Genomic DNA, 20,272 nt, shown 5'->3' on the forward strand with positions numbered 1-20,272 from the left:
AATGGAATGAGCATGCTGCATTTTATCTTATTGGAAACAATTTTAAATTTTAAAAACTCCAGATAAAGCACTGTATTACGAAACTAGCTTCACATTTTGAGTGAGAGTAGGAGGTTGTTCTCTGGTTTGCTCAGGACAATTAGAAGCTATTAAGAGTTAATTTTTTGAAATATAAACTGCAGGACGTAGTCATTCTAAGCATTGTCCTGCATGTACGCTACATGTGAATTTTGGCTAGCACGTAATATGTAGCTGACATATAGGCTTTTGTTTTTTCGAAAAATGTCGCAACAACATTTGCATTAAAGAGGCTCACTTAAATGCTAAATTTGGTTAATTCCTCAAGGTCATATCTATTATGTTCATAAATTATATACATTAATTTACATTCCACTTCAATCACTTTTTTCATTGCAATTCAACGCTTATCACTGGTTGCTTGTTCCACAAATGCAACCCTTGGCAATATTGTAGAAAAAGACAAACAGCTCCAGAGCTACCAAAGCACTCCAGCCTATCCACAGTCCAATGTTACCTCCAAAGTCTGCCATTAGAGACTGGAAACTGTAGGCTTCTTTTTCAGATATTCGCTCGAAGTTGAAGTGCTGGAAGAAGACCTAGAGAAACAAACAAATATGTTTTCTGGACTATTTGCAGCATTACATTTAAGGATATCGCGTTTTACCAGAATTGCGTTTAAATAACCCTTAATTGAGTTTATCCCATAAAACACGTATTTTTTGGTACTTCTATTGATTATAGATGGTTAAGACGTGCCCAAAAAGCAGCAAAGAAAACTGATTGCTGTAGAAGGCCACTTGAAGGACCCTGTGTCCACCTGATGACCATCTAAGGGGATAAAGATGATCACTTTCGGATGATAAATATTTTTGTAACCTTATTAATATACTGCAATCCACATGAACACGATTTCATTATTACTTCTCTTACATAATGAAGGTTTCAAAAAACTAATATGTACCAAATTTTCTGTTTCCACTGAAATTCATCAATGAAAAGCAAGATGGGAGATTGAGAAATGACATTTCTAGGGAAGAAATTGTACTTATGTAAAATAGTGTTGGAAATTGTACCTCAATGCGGACGAAGTTCTTCTTTAGGTAAACGTGCAGCTCCTCAGTTGCAGATTGTGTAGCTGCATCGTACGTCTGGAACACTTGGTTGAACCACCAGTGCAATCTTGCACTTTTCGACTCCTAAAATCAAAATTTTGAAAAAATTTATTCATTTTTCTTGTCCATATTATCGCAATTTTTGAGTGAGTTCACTCTTTTTAGCGGATTCTATCCCAGGTTTAGGTCCAGATCATAGCAGGTCAGGTTTAGGTTTGATCATAGCTCAATTTGGGTCAGGACCAAAACCTGGGATGGAATTATGCTTAATGCTCTCGATTGGTCATCAAGTGACAGCCATCATAATTATATGTGCCATTATATTCAGAGGCATGAAACTTTATAACTGAGGATATCTCACTATATTTCAAGTAAGGTGGCTGATTGTTATTACGTAATTTGTGGAGCGTCGCCTGTTAAAATCAGGAAAATGACTGTCATTTCACCAATTTTTTGGAACTATGAGATCCCTATTTTAATCCCAATTTTTGGAGGTACATTATCGTTTTTTAAGAATTACCTTGCGTAGGATATTGATCAAGTAGGGCGTATATGGCAATGTGGGCCACTCAGACTCCGAAACAGACATCTGGTACTTCTCACTTCGACACTCTGGTTCACATGGACAGGAGACAGAGGGGTCCTCTGCTGTGATTTTCTTGTACAATTCATTCAGACAGTTTCGTTCTGTCTCATCCCAACTCTGACAGATTTTATTGGTTCTCACTGTGTCATTTGGCTCATAGAACTCACCTAGAAAAAAAAGGCAACCAAGGTTGAGGTCTCACACGGAAGCAATTACATAGTTTCACAACTGAATATAGCGGTGAAATTACATAAATTTACCACTTTGAAAAAAAAGTATCCAAATTATGTAAGATAACAGGTGAATGCGATGAAATTACATTAATCCATCGCCTATCTTAGTGGTGAAATTACATAAATTCACCTCTTAGAAAAAGTGTCAAAAAATATAAGATTATGGGGGCAATTATTTTTTTGGGGGGGGGGGGGGGGGAGGGGGGGGGGGTAAAACGAGGTGAGATAAGGGGGCAATGGGGAATAAAGGAGGAAATGTTAGATTTAACCCCACTAAAATTACCCCCCCCCCCACTCTTATATCTTTTTGACACTTTTTTCTGAGCGGTGAATTTATGTAATTTCACCACTAGAGTAAGCGGTGATTTTACAAAAAATACTACATTTCACCGCTAAAATATGTAATTTCACCGCTAAAAATTGCAATTCTTATAAAAATTTAACGTTCCTGTACTACAGAAAGTAAATTGAAATTGATTTAAATTCAAAGCAAAAATCCTAGAAGTTAGTAAGAAGTTGGGCAGTGGAAAAAGTAGCGACTGACCTGCGGGAGGTACGAATCCGTGTAAGGCCGGTAACTTATAGTAAGTGGTGAAACGTGGTGACTTTTCTTAAGTTCACTGCTTACTCTAGCAGTAAAATTATTCAATTTCACAGCATTTCATCGCAAAATTATGCACGAAATTCGCGGTGAAAAAAAGAACCAAATTTTTACCGGTTATCTTACATATTTTTCCGATTTTTCCTCGACCCGGGATCCGATAAATCTAATGCGTTATTTCTTATAAAAACAGATCTCTCAAAAATTTAAAAACCAGCGCAATACGACCTTAAATATTGGATTGGAAAAATAAAGAAATCAAATCTTTTTGTTGCGCCACTGAACCCACCCGCTTTTTTTCGAAACCAACCCGCCAAACCTCGCTGGCGGTGTTAGATATTTTTCACTTAGATATTTTTATCGTGAAAGATTTGATATTCTTACACTATGAAAAATTAAAAATCCTTTGTATCAGATCTTACACGATAACAATTCTCCTAAGTTGAATTTTCCTCGTCGAAGATCTGATAAGAAACTTTATAAGATAATTATTGCTACTTTTTATAACAAAATTTTAATCAATTTTCTGACTGGTGTAGTCCCAACGGAAAGTTTGCCAATGTCCAGACTTTTGTGCTTCTCACCATACTTTCGTGCGTTTATGTTCAAACTTTCGTGCGTTTTTCGATGTTTCCAAACTTTCTAATTTTGAGCGCACGACGCCCCCCTCGTGTGCCCATCTTCGGTCTGGACATACTTGCTTCCGTCTGGGGCCCCAACCTGGGAGTTTTCAGTCCAAACGTAAAAGTGTCCTTTAGTAAGCAAAACCCAGGTTAAAGTCTCAGACATCTGCTCGGACCCTCTTCAAGCTCACGCCTGCGCATCGCAGGCTTTATTTTCTTAGGCTAAAAAATATTGCACGGCACAAAATTCTGATCAGTCGCTTTGGTCTGGAGCGCTCTGATCAGAAGATATGTGGGTCTGAGTCCTCAACCTGGGTAATAAAATTTTGACAATTAACAATTTTACACTCAAAAACTATTCTAAGAATAATTTTTTTGTTAAAATTGCCCTTCCTCATTTTTTTATGTTTCTCATTTATTTGCTATGTTGATATTTAGTACATGTTGATATTTACTAACATTGTTCAGAAACTAAATGGAAGCTTACTACGGTACATGCGACCCAATAATGCTTGTTTTCATCTGTTTATTTAACTATGCAAATTACTCGGCGCAATTTTTGAGAACTAAGCAGTTTTATTGATTTTAACTTTTGCAAGAGTTTTTTTGCAAACCAATGAAGTTGTCGACGCATTTGCAATGATCCCACAGTTTAGTCTGAATGCAAAACAGGTCACAGATCTCGGAACTGTATGGCCACTGTTCCCTGATGGAGTTGGGCACTGAGAGTTCAGTGGGAAATGACGTAATACAGGGTCCAAATTTTCCCCCGAGTCGCTCCACGATCTCCTTCCTGACTGCAACTTTGGCGACTGTTCCGGAGGACACTGTGATTCCGAATGACTCCGGGACGGGGAATTGATCAACAGGCACTATTGTCACCTGAATTGGTCTTTTACCAAAAGTTGATGTTGGTGAGGATTTATTTGTGACAGAATTCGCCTCCTGATTTTTGACCATTTCAACGTTTGTACAAAAAATGGAAAAAGCTAATATGCCCTCAAAGCTCAGTTAAAAACTTCAGCAAATGATGGTTTGGTTTGACATTATTAGACTTAATTATTAGAGTTTTAGAATTGACATTATTATTAGAGTTTTAGTTTTAATCTTTAGTATTAAACTGCCATCATTTGAGCTTAGCTGATTTGCGAATGAGAGCAGTTTAGATCAGAGGAGAAGTTCAAAAACTCGTGGACAAAATATGCAAAAATCTTGTTAATTTGGAAAAATTGCAATAATTACAAACTTGACATCAAGAGCGTGCTTGGCTTATAAAAGCACAAGTCTTCAGTAGTGTTGGAAATGATATTTAAAGTACTTGTTGGAAGAACGCCTGGGAGAATAACATGAAATTTTTAAAGATGTTTTTTCAAGCAAAACTTGAAGTTTTGAAGTTACGTGTCTCCATTTCATAATTAAATATTGCGATTTAGCGATTTAGTTTTAAACCATTTTTTTCTAACAATTGAACAAAAAAATGAGTTTACCTGAGCTCCCCCGTCATGAGCGAGTGATCCGACATAGTTGTCGAAATCGAGGAAGAGAGTGACCTTGAGCCCATACTGCTGTCCAGTTTTGGAACTGCTTCTGATCTGCTGGAACTGGCCCGTGTCATTGTCTTTCTGCTTGTTCAGAATCGTATTGAAGGAGAAACAGTTCCCGTATCTGGAAACAAAACCAGGTATCATTGCTCGCAATTTCTATGGAGTTTCGATGGCTGTTGTTGTTGTTGTCATCGTAACAATACTTTATATCGAGTGATGGTAACCAACAGATTTCCTCATTTTGACTCTCAAATAGGGATCAACTCTTGTTAGCTGGTGGACCTCTTGGTACTCATCAAAACCAATTGACTACACTGGAGCCTCTCATCAAAAATAGTCTTCATTATTTGCTCTTTTGGGTACCAACAAAATAATAAGGAGTGAAAAAACTTATGTTCTGATCATTTGCTGCGCTCTAAATTGACGCAAATTCTGATCAGACCCACTATTGCTCGATATTTTTGCTAATCAGATTGGCTCCCGCTCAAAAATTTTGATCAGACCATTTTGCGTTTAAACCTAGCGGAATCAAATCTTGCAAGAATTTTGCAAGATGATTAAAAACTTAAAAGCTTTTTGCAAAAAACTTGCAAGATATCAATCCAAGCAAAAAAAATTAATCAGGGTACTAATGATTTAAATAACACCTTTGAAGCAAATTATTGTTCATGAAACAAGTTAAAAAGCAGAAATCTAATTTCTTTCCCCGGGTTTAAAAAAATTGCAAAAATCTTGCAAGAATGTTAAAAGAATCCTGCAAGCCTTTGGATTCTGGAAAACTTTTTGGGTTTTTTTGGTAGCTAAAAATAATTGAAACCAACTAAATTGACTCTTTAAAGAGTTTCGATTAGCAGAACTGACTCAAATTGACTCTTTTTCTAAAATACCTTTTGAATATAAAATCTTACTAGTTTCTTGCAAGAATTTAAATACGAAAAACAATTTCCGACAAACAAATAGAAACATCTCGAATTAACCAAATCCTTCTTTTTAAAAATTTAAATTTACCCAATGAACAACGAACTTCAAATACAAAAACAATTTCCGACAAACAAATAGAAACATCTCGAATTAACCAAATCCTTCTTTTTAAAAATTTAAATTTACCCAATGAACAACGAACTTCAAATACAAAAACAATTTCCAACAAACAAATAGAAACTTCTCGATTTATCCAATTCCTTCTGTTTTAAAATTTTAATTTACCCAAGAAGCAACGAAAACAATTACTTTCAACTTTTTTCTCTCATTTTTTCAAACGCCTTTTTTTACTTGAGTTGAGATAATTTTCCTACAAACTGTGAACTATTTTGTACGTATGCTCTTATCTTTTAGGGTAATTTGTTGCCGCTTCTTTAAATCAAATTCATTGATAACCAGTGAACAATTCCAACGAAGGAGAGTTAGCGAATAATTTTAAAAATAAAGACGTTTTCTTCGAAACATAATTTTTAGAGTGTTATTAGCTTTCTCAATTTCTTAGCTCTAAAACGGGAACACGTTTCTTCATTTTTAACGGTCGTACAGATTGAGTACATAAGATGCTACAACATTTTAGAGAACTTAAAAAATCTCTCTTTATCATTTTTGTCCTTCCTGGTGTGCTGTTCCTGGATAAATAATATTTGTGATACTTTATGAAAATAACATCTTAATAAGACATCAAAATTTCAGCCATCAGAAAAAATTACCACACAATAGCAGAAAATAATTGCTGTGAACACTAAGTTAAAATTTTTGTGTCGCAGAAAATGGTGTTTAAGCAAAACTTTACAAACTCAGGCTGGAAAACACTGTGACCGGAGCTCAACAAGTTATAAACAATTTTTTCATGATTACTTAATGAAAAAGTGCATAAAGTTGTTTACATTACATCTATGTTCAAGAAACACTGTTTTTTGAAACGATTAGCATAAAGGTTACCCTGACAGCCAAATATTGACAAACCTCATAATTGAATTCATTTTGGGTCGCAGATATGTATCATCGAGGGGAACAATAAGATATCAGCCTGTCAGAATCATTTAAATGCAGCTTTTTAGACTTCCTTGAAGACTGATTTTACAGATTAATTTTTTAAGATGAATATTAATTTCAAAGAGATATTGACTCTAAAACTTTAATAATAAATATTTGCGGGCTTCTAAAGTTGATCAATTTACTAGAAAATGCATGGTTTTCGAGTTGACAGTTTTTTTCCAGCCGATTTCTTATATTATTTCTCTCCTCGAACCCACTAACCGGGTGTCTTAATGTAAAACGCAAATTCCTTTAAGATCAATATATTGCCAGTTAATTTCAAGATGAAATACCTGGATGTTACTCTAAATAAATTTTCATATGTAAAACTGAGATTAACTATGTTGTACTTAACATAACTCGAGGCCCTCAAACTCTATATGCTGGGCTGATGATCATAGGTCAAAGCTTCAAAAATAAACAAAGTCATCAAATTGATCTAGAAACAATCGCAGTGATGAACGGATCCACTTACCGAGGGTTTTGAATCTCCTCGAAGTCATTGGCAATGTTGCAGAGTCGACCATCAAAGATACACTGCACCACGAAGTCATCTAACTGAACACAATCAGTATGTATCAAGCAAAAGTTCTCATCTGAAACTCAATAAAGCTTACGGTGGAATGTCAGATAAAATTCAACCCTAGTTGAGAGGACCAAACACAATTTGTAAGAAATCTTCGCTATATTCGGTTGGAAATGATATTTAAAGTATTTGTTGGAAGAACGCCTGGGAGAATAACATGAAATTTTCAAAGATGTTTTTTCAAGCAAAACTTGAAGTTTTGAAGTTACGTGTCTCCATTTCATAATTTAATATTTTGATTAGCGATTTAGTTTTAAACCATCTTTTTCTAACAATTGAACAAAAAATGAGTTTACCTGAGCTCCCCCGTCATGAGCGAGTGATCCGACATATTTGTCGAAATCGAGGAAGAGAGTGACCTTGAGCCCATACTGCTGTCCAGTTTTGGAACTGCTTCTGATCTGCTGGAACTGGCCCGTGTCATTGTCTTTCTGCTTGTTCAGAATCGTCTTGATCGAGAAACAGTTCCCGTATCTGGAAACAATACCAGGTATCATTGCTCGCAATTTCTATGGAGTTTCGATGGCTGTTGTTGTTGTTGTCATCGTAACAATACTTTATATCGAGTGATGGTAACCAACAGATTTCCTCATTTTGACTCTCAAATAGGGATCAACTCTTGTTAGCTGGTGGACCTCTTGGTACTCATCAAAACCAATTGACTACACTGGAGCCTCTCATCAAAAATAGTCTTCATTATTTGCTCTTTTGGGTACCAACAAAATAATAAGGAGTGAAAAAACTTATGTTCTGATCATTTGCTGCGCTCTAAATTGACGCAAATTCTGATCAGACCCACTATTGCTCGTTATTTTTGCTGATCAGATTGGCTCCCGCTCAAAATTTTTGATCAGACCATTTTGCGTTTAAACCTAGCGGAATCAAATCTTGCAAGAATTTTGCAAGATGATTAAAAACTTAAAAGCTTTTTGCAAAAAACTTCCAAGATATCAATCCAAGCAAAAAAAATTAATCAGGGTACTAATGATTTAAATAACACCTTTGAAGCAAATTATTGTTCATGAAACAAGTTAAAAAGCAGAAATCTAATTTCTTTCCCCGGGTTTAAAAAAATTGCAAAAATCTTGCAAGAATGTTGCAAGAATCCTGCAAGCCTTTGGATTCTGGAAAACTTTTTGGGTTTTTTTGGTAGCTAAAAATAATTGAATTCAACTAAATTGACTCTTTAAAGAGTTTCGATTAGCAGAACTGACTCAAATTGACTCTTTTTCTACCTTTTGAATATAAAATCTTACTAGTTTCTTGCAAGAAATTAAATACAAAAAACAATTTCCGACAAACAAATAGAAACATCTCGAATTAACCAAATCCTTCTTTTTAAAAATTTAAATTTACCCAATGAACAACGAACTTCAAATACAAAAACAATTTCCAACAAACAAATAGAAACATCTCGATTTATCCAATTCCTTCTGTTTTAAAATGTTAATTTACCCAAGAAGCAACGAAAACAATTACTTTCAACTTTTTTCTCTCATTTTTTCAAACGCCTTTTTTTACTTGAGTTGAGATCATTTTCCTACAAACTGTGAGCTATTTTGTACGTGTGCTCTTATCTTTTATGTGGCTTTGTCGTTTTGCTTGTTTCTGAGAACAGTGTAAGTACAGTTTTTTTTGCATGACTATACCGGTACTCTAATATTTTATTTCGGTAACTCCGCCACTGCCGGTAAGTCCGGAATGAAAAAGGAGGAGGGAAGAACCAGAAAAATCACACTGGAAAATCTCGGAAAGTCGGTTTTCAATTGGACCTAATTAGATATGCCATCAGTTGAATAACTAGTTCAGCTCAATCAACTGCCGAATGCAGCCAGGTAACCAAGGAAAAAAACATCGGAGATTTTTTCAAATCTTTCCAGATACTTGCAGGTCGAATTCAAAATCTTGCTAGATTATTTCAAGATGATTCAAATCTTGCATGAATCTTGCAAGCAGATTGCAAATAGTATATATTCCGTTCCAAGATTGCTTGCAAGATTCTGGCAACATTTTGACTTCTTCGATCACCAGGGAATTTTGTCTCCGTTCAGACTCAAGTGCTTTTGAGTTTACCTCTGACAAGATTATCATCCACTTTTGAGGTTGTTCATGTAATCTCGAGTCCAGAAGAAAAAGAATTGCGCTCGAGTTAGTCTGATTAGAAGTCGATTTGGTACAGGACCTCAGAATGGGTCACCAATTGACGGGGTAATTGAAAAGTAGCCGGCTCTGGGAGTTACTTACTTACACTTATTTACTATCACAACTTAGAGTGCGATTTATATGACAGTATATTTTAGAATCCGCAAAGGTCCCGAAAATTTAGGGTAATTTATTGCCGCTTCTTTAAATCAAATTCATTGATAACCAGTGAACAATTCCAACGAAGGAGAGTTAGCGAATAATTTTAAAAATAAAGACGTTTTCTTCGAAACATAATTTTTAGCGCGTTATTAGCTTTCTCAATTTCTTAGCTCTAAAACGGCAACACGTTTCTTCATTTTTAACGGTCGTACAGATTGAGTACATAGGATGCTACAACATTTTAGAGAAGTTAAAAAATCTCTCTTTATCATTTTTGTCCTTCCTGGTGTGCTGTTCCTGGATAAATAATATTTGTGATACTTTATGAAAATAACATCTTAATAAGACATCAAAATTTCAGCCATCAGCAAAAATTACCACACAATAGCAGAAAATAATTGCTGTGAACACTAAGCTAAAATTTTTGTGTCGCAGAAAATGGTGTTTAAGCAAAATTTTACAAACTCAGGCTGGAAAACACTGTGACCGGAGCTCAACAAGTTATAAACAATTTTTTCATGATTACTTAATGAAAAAGTGCATAAAGTTGTTTACATTACATCTACGTTCAAGAAACACTGTTTTTTAAAACGATTAGCATAAAGGTTACCCTGACAGCCAAATATTGACAAACCTCATAATTGAATTCATTTTGGGTCGCAGATATGTATCATCGAGGGGAACAATAAGATATCAGCCTGTCAGAATCATTTAAATGCAGATTTTTAGACTTCCTTGAAGACTGATTTTACAGATTAATTTTTTAAGATGAATATTAATTTCAAAGAGATATTGACTCTAAAACTTTAATAATAAATATTTGCGGGCTTCTAAAGTTGATCAATTTACTAGAAAATGCATGGTTTTCGAGTTGACAGTTTTTTTCCAGCCGATTTCTTATATTATTTCTCTCCTCGAACCCACTAACCGGGTGTCTTAATGTAAAACGCAAATTCCTTTAAGACCAATATATTGCCAGTTAATTTCAAGATGAAATACCTGGAGGTTACTCTAAATAAATTTTCATATGTAAAACTGAGATTAACTATGTTGTACTTAACATAACTCGAGGCCCTCAAACTCTATATGCTGGGCTGATGATCATAGGTCAAAGCTTCAAAAATAAACAAAGTCATCAAATTGATCTAGAAACAATCGCAGTGATGAACGGATCCACTTACCGAGGGTTTTGAATCTCCTCGAAGTCATTGGCAATGTTGCAGAGTCGACCATCAAAGGTACACTGCACCACGAAGTCATCTAACTGAACACAATCAGAATGTATCAAGCAAAAGTTCTCATCTGAAACTCAATAAAGCTTACGGTGGAATGTCAGATAAAATTCAACCCTAGTTGAGAGGACCAAACACAATTTGTAAGAAATCTTCGCTATATTCGGTTTCAAACGTAAGAAAGATTCGGTATCGTCGTTTTAGGACGCAAGAGAGATTCCGTGTATTCGGTATTTAAACGTAAGAGATCGTGGGTAGGTTTTGTTTTTACTGCTTTTAAACGAAAAACTCATGATTAAGTTTGAACAATTTCAGACAAGAACTGATAACGTGGACTGTTCTTGATAATGATAACCTGAAAATGAAACATAATAACCTACCTGGACTCCGTAATGTTCCAGTTCAAATGCATCAAAGAGAGCAAACTTCCGGAAGTCAGAGTAGTCTGGCATTGACGAACTCTCAAAAACAGCCACCCAATCGTACCACTCGATTCCCTCGAAGTCCTTGAACCATTCCCAGTTTTCGTACCATTGATCGTAGTTCTCCCAGTACCACTCGTCGCTAGAGTTTATCATTTGTTCCACTTTAATTAATTTGCAGACGTATGAGAATTTAGTGTCTGTTAATGTTTAAAAAATGATGTTGTCCATTGATTCAATTAAATGTTAAATAAAAAACGGAGGAAAAAATGACTCTAAAATTAGGCTTTGCTTTTAAATGCTCGCTTTACGATACTTCGCATTAATTGTTTCTTCCTTCTGTATTGATAAATAATAAGAAACTTACGAAGACAGAATTCTATTGAACGTCTGATATGATTTAACTTTCAGGTGAAAATTTTTCACTCACTGCTAGCAAGAACCTCGTAGAGTTTTCAGAACAATCGAAGGATTCTTGCAGAAGAAAATGTTTAATCCACGAAATTTCTTTTGGAGATTCAATGAAGAAGGGAAAACCAAAATAGTTCAATTGCATGAATATAATTGTATAAGATACTCACTAATACTCGGCAGGCCAATGTTCTCTGAAACCACATTTCGGAGACACTTTCAAATATGCAAATGTGTCTATCAATGAAAAGAATTATACTCACGACCCAGACGATAACCAGGCAGGCTCTGAAACAATATAACACTGATAGAATTAAATAAAAAAAATAGTCAGCATATTAATTCTTGATGCTGAAAATTTAAGGTAATGAGGCATCATTTCACGATGTGCTTGCTAAAAAGATAACTTAGGACCAAAATTATCTGGAGCAAAATAAACAATGATCAGTCGTTGCTTTGTTCAAAATGGTTCCCTAATTGATTATCTGCATCAAATCCAATTATGATCAGAATTTGAATCATCCTTAAGTTTTATTATAGTTTAATGAATCTACGCAAAAGTAGGAGGTAGTTCTGATAATGCTCGCAGATGATAGCAGTTGATTACTTAAATTAAACTATTCGTTCGAACACACTCCACTGCTTACTACAGCACTCTTAGCTAAAAACTGGAATCAATACTTAGTCACTGTTTTTCGCAAAAGAAGTTTTTCATATGGACTTAAACAATGATTTTTTTTTGCAAAATTTGCTATTAATTACTTATTGTTTATATGTTATTATATGACATAGGTTTTGAAATGCCAAATTTTTTCACAACCACAGATATTATAAACTGCTAATCACCAATTTATATTTTAAACCCAAAATTAACAATCCGTGGGATTTTTATGTTTTTATTTACCACCCTTGTGATCAGCGGATTCAAATCTTGCGAGAACCTTTCAAGATGATTCAAAACTTGCAAGATTATTGCAAGAATCTTGCAAGGTGTCAATCCAGCCAAGAAAGTAAATCTGGGTACTGATGTTTTAGAAACACCTTTGCAGCAAATTATTGTTTACTAAACAGGTTACAAAATGACATCCATGGAAAATGTTTTAGTCCTGATACAAAATAATGCAAAAATCTTGCAAGAAACTTGCAAGGTTGACGACTTTAGAAAAAAATTCTAAGTACTTTTGATAGCTAAAACTAACTGAAGACCAAATGAATTGACTTCTACAAGGATATCGATCAGCGGAGCTGATTCAAATTGACTTTTTCTTAAATACGTATGCGAAGTCTTTCATGAATGAAAAAGGAGGCGGAAAGAACCACCAAAATCATACTGGAAAATTACGAAAAGTCGGTTTTCAATTAGACTTAATTAGATATGCCAACAGTTGAATAACTAGTTCAACTCAATCAATCAACTGCCGAATGCAGCCAGTTAACCAAGTAAAAAAATATCGAAGAATTCAAAATCTTTCAAGATACTTGCAGGATGAATTCAAAATCTTGCAAGAATCTTGCAAGCAGATTGCCAGTAGTATGTATTTTCTTCTAAACCTGCTTGCAATATTCTCGCAAGATATTGGATTGTTCGATCATTGGGAAACTTAGGTTTTTTTTCATTTCTGCCTTATTAACATAAATCGCGGAAAACAGTTACAAGCGCGAGGATATGTACTGGCCTAAAAAGCCGTTTGGTAAGTAATGCCCACATTAAACCATATTCACCTTCTGATCTCTTGTTCCTCTTCAAAAACTTTTTTCTGTCCTGCATGATCTTCTTTTTGTCGGCTGATGCATATCTCCTTCGTCGTTTCACTCTGGTGTCCTTTTTAACTTTTCTGTTTTTTAAAACTGACTTGCCCTCAAGAATATCTCGTTTCTTGCGAAGCTTTGCCAGATTCTTGACCATTTGTCTCTCAGCCAGGGACTTAGAGGTGTTTCTTCGTTTTCTTCTCACATGTTTTTGCAAAATTTCAGGATCGGCGTCACGTTTTTGTCGAAATGGAGCGACGGTTGCAGTTGAAACGTTGCTTGTGACAGGATCATGTTGAAAGTATGAGATATTGAATCCCATCCATCGCTCCGACCAATCCGTTATCAGTTCCACAATCACTATGCTACTGGGGGAGTCAAGTGCGAGTTGCCCGGCCAATATTGGGGGCAATGGGATGTCCCCACAGAAATCTTCCTGTCCCTCCATTGCAAGAAGCTCGTCAGTTTCCCCATCGTAGAAACGGACAACGTCTATGCATTCGCGTATGCCGTTTTCTTCTTCAAATTGAACTTCAAATGGAGGGTTAATTTGCAGTGACACAACTTTACCAGCTAAAAATGATAACCAGACATCAATACCCTGATAAACTGGGTAAAAGCTAATCTTCTATATAGAAAGAAAGTAAGTATTTCAGCAATCTAAACCTGTAACTTTCAAAAGAATCATTAGCTACACAAAAAATATTTTTATTAATCGATCTTTTATATTTCGATCAAAAAGAGCTAGTTTCAAAAGGGTTACGATTTATATTTTTTAAATCTCAGAATTGGTTGCTCGTAGTACTGACTATTTTATTCAGGGGTTGTTGAGCGAGTCGTCTGATTTACGGATTTTTATCTGACTTCCTGAATTTGCGAAACGTAATACACACAAGGGGTAGACGGGGAGAAGCACTATGCAACAATTAGACCGGATGGTAGCTTAGGTTGTCTAAGTTGCGTTTGGAAAAAATCATGAAAACAAAAAGGTGGGCTAGTCAACCAAAACGAGTACAGGAGTTGTTATTGGGTGACGATGATGAACGTACTAGAAGCCATTTCTAACTTAACAACTCGTACTATATCATGTTTTCCGGGAGAAAGATATACGTAACACTTTAACAAGAAGCCTCCGAATTTCATTTGAGTATTTTTTGAAAAATATTACCAATGGAAAAATGATTTTTTAAAAATCCGTGTCCGGACAAAACAGTCACAGACAAAACAAACCCAAATTTCACAATATTCCCGGACTAAACAGTCCGAGACAAAACAAAACCAAAAAAAGTTGTCAAAACAGTCCAATACATGCACCCAAACAAGCGAGTACACACAAACACACACAAAAACAAAAATACAAACCTCACCACCAAAAAAATCATCATTTGAAAACTGTTTTCGTCATCTGATTTTCATACAAAGTTCATCACCGTTCGTTTATATCTTGATTGCTTTTTGTGGAAACATGGGAGTGAACATCTCCAAATAATTGCATTGGTGATCGCAAAATTGAAACTAAAATCTTAAACAAATTTTCGATTTTTTTGAATTATCTTGTCATTTTCGATGTTTCTTGAGCATAAGGTGACTGATAAACTTTCAAAATCTAGCCGACATGCTATTAATGAGATTAATATTACACTGTTTTGGTAATGGACATATTTAAAGCCGCAATTTGTAGTAAATTAAGTTATTTTTCAAATTTTTAATCATTTCTGACAATCTTTGCACTCCGCTATTTTTTGTGCCTAACATTCAAAGGAAGCATCTCTCTTACACTAACATTTCAATCTCTTTGTTTCACCTACACATACAAACAACAATCTTTTCAAAAATGTGCACCTATACATAGACCCAAACAAGTGCCACAAACACAGACTGAAACAGAAAAACAAACTTTTCACAGAACAAAATTTTTTAAATTTTTTTTCGGCTGCTGATCTTCACACAAGTAAGTTGTTTTATGGCTTAATTGTATTAAAAAAAATCGGAGTGGACATCTTGAGGCAATTTTGTCGGTAATCGCAAAATTATCACTAAAAACTGAATTGAACATTTTGCAGAATTTTTTTCAGTTTGCATGTTTCATAAGCGTAATCAGCCTATTCCTGTTTTTTCTAAATGTCACAAATATTGGAAGCCAGAATTAAAAAACAGATACTTGGTATTGAATGTTTTTTTAAATTTAAAATGCAAGTTTTTTCAAATTCAGTTTTTTTCGTTTTTTGCACTCTTCATAAAGTTGTGTGTAACAGGTTAAGGAAACTTAAAAGCTGTCCCTAAAATTTCCTGTTTGATAGCGTTGGGAAGCCTTGGTTATGTGTAAATTTTACGTTTTGGCCCGTGAACCCTTTTAACTAACAGTACTTTTAAAGAATATGAAATTTTAATAATTTTTATTTGAACGGAAAGAAAAAGAATTTTTTTCATCATTCTCATAAAAATTGTTTTTATATACGGCGTTTAAAAACAATAAATAATCTCATTTTTCAATTTAAAAAACACCCAAATCTGGAAATGATCAGTTGGAAGCACAATTTCAAAATGCAGTAAAGTGAGATATTATTTTCTCAATTTCAAAAAATAAGAAGTCGTATAATATTTTCTTCAACAAGGCAATTCGCATTTTATTTATCTCTGCAATTCGTCTGTCTTTCTTTTTATTAGGTGAGAATAGTTTGAACTGCCTGCACGGGCAATATATACCTGCACAAGTAAAAAAGATTCAACTTTTAGTTTTTCACTTTTACTACTTCGAGAGCTCTAAATGCCTGAAGCCTTCATTTTTCCAAAAAAAACTTTTTTGATAGAGAGAAAATGACTGTTGGTACAAGTCTTTTTAACCACCAGAAAACCAGCAGACAAATAAAAGATCATTTTTCAACAGAATTTTGAGAAAAAAAAACGAAATAATTAAATTTTTCTTTTGGTCAATTTGTTAATGTTTGGGTTTGAAACTGTAAGGAATTGGTGACAAATTTCCATTTAACCTAAATAAAATCACTACAAAAGATTTTATGTTTGATTTTATCTTTAAATTCATTGCGATTTCGCATATATTTTCCCTCAATTCGAAAAACAGTTTCAACAATAAGTTTTTAGCATAGTGCTCAAGCGCTCCCATGGGATGGGTAGTTTTTTACGCAATTATTTCGGTAAGAACTGAGAATTAGAAACCCTTGTAAGGAAAATTTGGTTTCAGGTCTGAAAATATTAGGAAAGTTAGAAAAACATAAAAAGTTCAAAATACACTGTTTAAATTCAAAGATTTCAAGCGTGGACGCTTCAACTGATTCTGGATTTCTTTGTTAATAACTAGTCTGCTCAAATTATTGATTGTTATCGCTCCCTTCAATCTTTTTTTTCAACAATTTATCAAAAACAAAAAATGCTGTCAAATTGTTTGAAACTTGGTCCTTGAATAATCCTTTTTTTGCTGAACGGCCAAAAGGCCATAACTGCTCCAAATTTGAGCTTTCCTCCCCTCGACAACATTTCTACAAATAATATAACTTGAAATTTCGCTTTGATTTTCAAATCAAGCATATTTTATCTAAAATTGATGCCACTCACATTGATGCACGATGCGAGGATATAATGTACCCAAATCAGTTGTCTACAAATCAAAACATTGATTAAAAAAAACAAATGCGTATTTTTTTCGGCGCAAATAACCAAGCAATATGAATTTTACTGAATCAAAATGGGCCTTTCAAAAATTATGATTGTAATTTGAGATTTCATTTGTCGTTGAACAAACAGTCTCCGTTAATCAATTCAAAGACTTTTGTTTTGTTTTGCGCCATTTAAGTTTTTGAGAAGTTTTGGTTTTGAATTCATGATATCACCAAATTAGTATCAAAATGGATACCAACGGCTCTAAAAAAAACCAAACTAACTCTCCTGAATGAGCGACGGTTTTCAGTCTCTTCTGGCCGCAATAACATTGACCACAAAGACAATTTTGTATTTCAAAATTTCTTCATTTGATTTGAAATTTTCAGAAACAAGTATAAAACATGACGTTCCTGAATGATGTGTTTGTTGAATAAGATAAAAAACAATCAATGATTATATCATATGATGGCTCAACCAGCGCTTTCTGATCTGTATATAACAACTGATTTAATGAAACAATTTTTACGGAGTTCTTGTTTTGTTCCAATTGTTTCTGCAAAACGCAAAAATAGCAGCAAATAACAAAATTCGTTTGACTGGAGGCAGAAAAAGTTTTAAAATGAGGATTTCTGCACCGTCCCACACCATATTTTGCAATAAGAGCCATTTCGTGGAGAAACTAGTGCTCTAATTTTTTTTGTGAAATGTTGAGGATTGTTGTGTTGCTTGAAAATTTTTTTATCCTTTGAGTAAATTTATTTTGTTGACTGAATTTTTAGCCTTCAGTTGTCATTACAAAACTACACTAAGGCACCATTCAGTCTTCATAAAATATGGGAAGTAGAATATATTACTTCCATTTTTGCAATTAGATGTAACTATAATTAGTTGGTACGTGTTTAAAATTTTCCGCACCAGAAACTAACTAGGAATAATTGAATTTCACTCAGCAAGCTCTATATGTTCCAAAAAACACAACTCAGACAGGTAAAACACCACTAAAATTTTTAATATGTTAATTTTTTGAGCACGATTGCATTCAGTTAAACCATATTTAAGAAGCAAAATCATTGATTTATCCCCATTGGAAAAGAAAAGTTTTTTGCGAATTGAAAATTTTCGGTGATAAAATTTCTAAATAGTGTTAGAGAGCAAATTTTAATGAAACTTGAAAGATTAAAAAATACAGCCCCGAATGTTTAAACCCGAATGTCTAAAGTCGGCCCAAATTCTTATCGTATTGATAACTGTTGCCAATTTGATTTAATACGAATTTTTTAATTAAGTTTCCAATTCACGGAAAGTTAAAGGAATATCAATAGGCTTGACTCAAAATGGTATGGGTATGCCGGGTTATGATGTACAAAGATAGTACATGCTCAGACTTGATGCCATTGTGCTGCTCAGACTTAATTTTGTTGCAAAATGACATTTCGGGTCATTGCATGATGTATTTAGTCGTGTAAACGGTCCGTAACCGTTTAGCCCCCCAATCCTTCCCCTTGTTAATTAGTTCAAATTTATTCAGTTCATATTCATAATCGCTGTAAAAGTCATATCTTTTACTTTGAATTTTCATGACTTTCAATGCCAAGCTTTTTTATTCATTATCATACATGAGTTTCATCGTGCCACACTTAACTTTGATAGTAAATGCGGGTATAAACCACACCTTTGTAAGCTATCATTTAACAAGCATACAAGCTTATAGAAGAACATACAGCAAAATAAACTCTTGAAAATCAGTCGTTGTCTCTGAAAGCGGATCAGACCAAATAAAAGATAACAAATTTCGGCGCATCCTCGGTTTTAAAACCGAACCATCGACTCACAATACAGAGACAACTTAAAATTTCTGACTCGTAGTTTTTCACTAAAACTTTAAAAAATCCCAACACCTAGCTGAATAAAACGTGCTAGAGATGTTTTCCATCTGATATTTTAGCACTTCAAATTTCTAGGCTGTCAGGCTTTCTAAGTAAGTTACAGTTCGATGACCTTCCCCCTGCATCGTTCATTGCACTCCGAACTTTATGATGCAATCCGCTCAATGAAGTTCCCTAGTCCATGCGGCTAGATGTCCCACGTTTGCTAATAAGATTGACTGGGGCCTGAGCGGGTGAGGCTACGGGTTCTCTTTTGAACCAACGAATAGGCTGACGACGGGGTTAGTCGAACATATACATAGGTAGCAAAGCCTGATCTTTCTTAGATTATAGCACGTTCTAGTTCAGCTAAAACTCTCTGACCCTAAGTCTAGCGAAAGAACATTTCAAATTTCAGGGTTTGGTTAAGCCCTTCTTACATTCAAACAGATACTCTAGCTGATTCTGATTTACAGTTGTGCAGCTGCTGACACGCAAGTGCAAAAGTTTTTGGTTCTAGGCACAAAACTTGCTAAAAGGCTAAACAGTATCCTCAACAGGTTAGGGTGTTTCTTTGCGACCGTGATCAGACAAAACCCTCCCCACAGCGCAAAGCGTGCATAATGAAATTTAATAAAAAGCAGCATTCAAGCAAGATTTGGTAAAACATAAGACAATCAAACCATTAATCGCTGTCCACAACAGCAGTATAAATAGCATTCAAGTATTTTTAGATACAAAAAACAATTAATAAGCGTTCAAACAACATTTTAAGTGCTAACTTAAAGTGCAGTGACTCATAACACTCATAGTGCAATAATTTTTTTTGTGAATGTCATCGTGCAACCATAAACAAAGTAACCATTAACCAAAGAGAAAAGCCAGAACCATGTCAAGCAAAACCAAAACAAAGTCCACCTCCAAGGCTCAACTCACGCAACTCTTGAAGTTCAAAGTCATTGAGTGGGAAGCAGCACAAGACGTACTCGACGAGCAAATGCAGCAAACAGAAGCAGCAACAGACCTCGAAGAGCTCGTTGACGAATTTCGACAGCAAAAAGCGGAGCTTGATCGCATGTGTAACAAACTCATAGAACAGCAGTTGACACAAGAAGAATTCGACACTGTTAATACAGAGTCTGCACGGAGAAATTGCAAATGGCTGAGAACCAAACAAAAAGTTAGATTGCTTCATGGGTCAAACCATCAAAATTTCATCTCTTCCGACACCTCCTCGGCAGAAACCAACAAAATACGCGGCAAGGTGGTTGTTTCAGGAAGCAGACGTAAACAACCGACCGGAATGAGACGTAAAACGCCAATGCAAAATGCAGGTGAAAACGCTG

At 34.9% G+C, this 20,272-nt stretch overlaps 1 protein-coding gene across 1 annotated transcript in view; it reads right to left on the minus strand.

The window, feature by feature from the left end:
- Window positions 1–312: 312 nt before the first annotated feature.
- The window catches only part of LOC142340325 (uncharacterized), a 30,599-nt gene continuing 10,639 nt past the window's right edge, over window positions 313–20,272 (minus strand). Inside the window, exons 6-15 of the mRNA XM_075390900.1 lie at window positions 13,417–14,016; window positions 11,958–11,982; window positions 11,865–11,888; window positions 11,242–11,425; window positions 10,811–10,893; window positions 4,664–4,841; window positions 3,791–4,058; window positions 1,654–1,886; window positions 1,095–1,217; window positions 313–617 (exon numbers count right to left, since the gene is read on the minus strand). Coding sequence (XP_075247015.1) covers window positions 429–617; window positions 1,095–1,217; window positions 1,654–1,886; window positions 3,791–4,058; window positions 4,664–4,841; window positions 10,811–10,893; window positions 11,242–11,425; window positions 11,865–11,888; window positions 11,958–11,982; window positions 13,417–14,016 — 1,907 coding nt within the window. The 3' untranslated portion in view covers window positions 313–428. The remainder of the gene's footprint in view (window positions 618–1,094; window positions 1,218–1,653; window positions 1,887–3,790; window positions 4,059–4,663; window positions 4,842–10,810; window positions 10,894–11,241; window positions 11,426–11,864; window positions 11,889–11,957; window positions 11,983–13,416; window positions 14,017–20,272) is intronic.

This window comes from Convolutriloba macropyga, chromosome 5 (assembly GCF_964194025.1).
Source record: "Convolutriloba macropyga chromosome 5, txConMacr16.3, whole genome shotgun sequence".
In the NCBI taxonomy this organism is placed as follows: Eukaryota; Metazoa; Xenacoelomorpha; order Acoela; family Convolutidae; genus Convolutriloba; species Convolutriloba macropyga.